Here is a 1,694-nt window from a genome sequence, read left to right as displayed (position 1 = left end):
CACTCTCACACATACACACACACTCATCTTAAACGGCGCATCAGACAGAGATTTGGTTCCTCTCTCTTGAGGGTGCTGTGTGCGCACCTGGCGGCCGACATAAGCGCACATCTCCCTCCTCTGTGGATTCGCGCATATTGCCAGTGATGCTTAAAGTGGACATAATAAATCACTTACGCTGCTGTTCTGCCCGGACCAGTGCACCATAGCCTGGTTGTGAGATGAGTCCCCGGTTAAGGCGAACGTTGAACTGTTAAGTTTTAGCTCCTCCTGCCTCGGACCGGCGGCTCTCCGCTCCTCTCCGCTCCAGCGCAACTCAGAGCGCGTCACTCTGCGTCCAGCCGCCGAGCTCCTGCCCTCTCCCGGGTCTTGACTCTGGGCTGAACCGGGGGTTCTGACTTTATCATCACTGTTCCTCCTGGCGCGCTTTCTGGTCCTGGTGGTAAAACCTGCGCCATTGCCGCTCATTTTGACCCGAGAAACTTTCATCTTTGCAAACTCGCTCTCACCGGGTTCGCTGTTTGCGTGCAGGTTGTCTGTATTCCGTTTCAGCCTCGGCTCAGTGTATTCCGCCCGAATCTCTGGAGCGCATTCAGCGGACCCAGCTGCGCAACTGAGCCGCCGACTTTCGGCACTTGCAGCCCCGGAGCTCCCTGCTCCGTCTCCGCGTCCAAAAACTTCTCCCTTTAATCCTGTTGCGGGATCACTCGTGTCGAATTTCAGCAGTAATTCCTGTGCACGCCACTTATTTCCAGGCTGGCATGACCTGCAAGTTATCTCAGCCTTGGCGGCATGAGAGAAACAGAGCATCATCAAAAGCAAAAACCAGAGCGCACTGTGCCACTTTGGGCAAAATATGACCTGCCTTTCCATTGCTGGCGGCACAGAATGATGCTGCGGATGCAAGAAGTCCTTTCCCGCACTCTTCTCTCTGCCCTTTCTCGGGGACTGAACTGCCGCTCGGCGGTGGAAGAGGAAGTGCTGCGCAAGTTGTGGCGTTGCCCAAATGCAGTGTTGTAAAAAGTGCGGCTGAGTCTAAGTGGTCCAAGTTGAAGGATTTGATCAAATGAAGCCCCGCACGCATGGGGGAGGAGCTGAGGACCCGGACTGAGAGATGGAGGATAATGTTGGGCTGTCTTTCTCCATATTTGTTATTTCCCACCATATGCTCGGCTATAATTAAAGCAGTCAGTACTACAGTCATTTTGTTCCGCCGCTCTTTTATTTCTCCTCACAGACACATTTTTTTCTGAGAAGCTATTCCTGCTGTTTTTTTTCCTCCTGATGCAGATTTTATCACCAGCCTCCCTTCGGGAAAGTAAATCGCTTGATTTAGCAAATGAAAATGAATGATTTTGCCTGAGATGAACCTGTTCAGATGCAATTCTTTTAGGTCTCAACAGGGCTTAATTGGAACATATTAATATGTTTCCAATTAAGTGCAGTGTCAGGGATGGTAGCTTCTATGACTTATTAAACAGCAATAAAGAATTCAACAGCCCACATAGGAACATGAGATTTCTTCCACAACACATCTCTATCTGCATGCATTCTGCAACTGATCCTGCATCCCTCCAGGATGGCTTTGCATTTATTTTGTATGCTACAGACCAAGCTGGAGAATCACCTGTAAGGTGAAACACACAGTCTGGACTGGATCATGAATATTTAAATGCTTTGCAAAAAAAAAAAGA

The 1,694-nt window shown here is 49.6% G+C and overlaps 1 protein-coding gene across 1 annotated transcript in view; it reads right to left on the bottom strand.

The window, feature by feature from the left end:
- Positions 1–1,042, bottom strand: part of LOC118326515 (VPS10 domain-containing receptor SorCS1) — a gene marked incomplete in the record, with an annotated part of 146,103 nt that extends 145,061 nt beyond the window's left edge. The window contains 1 exon segment of the mRNA XM_035659526.1: positions 178–1,042. Coding sequence (XP_035515419.1) covers positions 178–873 — 696 coding nt within the window.
- Positions 1,043–1,694: the final 652 nt, after the last annotated feature.

This window comes from Morone saxatilis, unplaced genomic scaffold (genome assembly GCF_004916995.1).
Source record: "Morone saxatilis isolate NCDOM2014 unplaced genomic scaffold, NCSU_SB_2.0 Contig17, whole genome shotgun sequence".
NCBI classification, from domain to species: domain Eukaryota; kingdom Metazoa; phylum Chordata; class Actinopteri; family Moronidae; genus Morone; species Morone saxatilis.
Note: the sequence above shows the minus strand (reverse complement) of the source record. Positions and strands in the feature narration are given on the sequence as shown.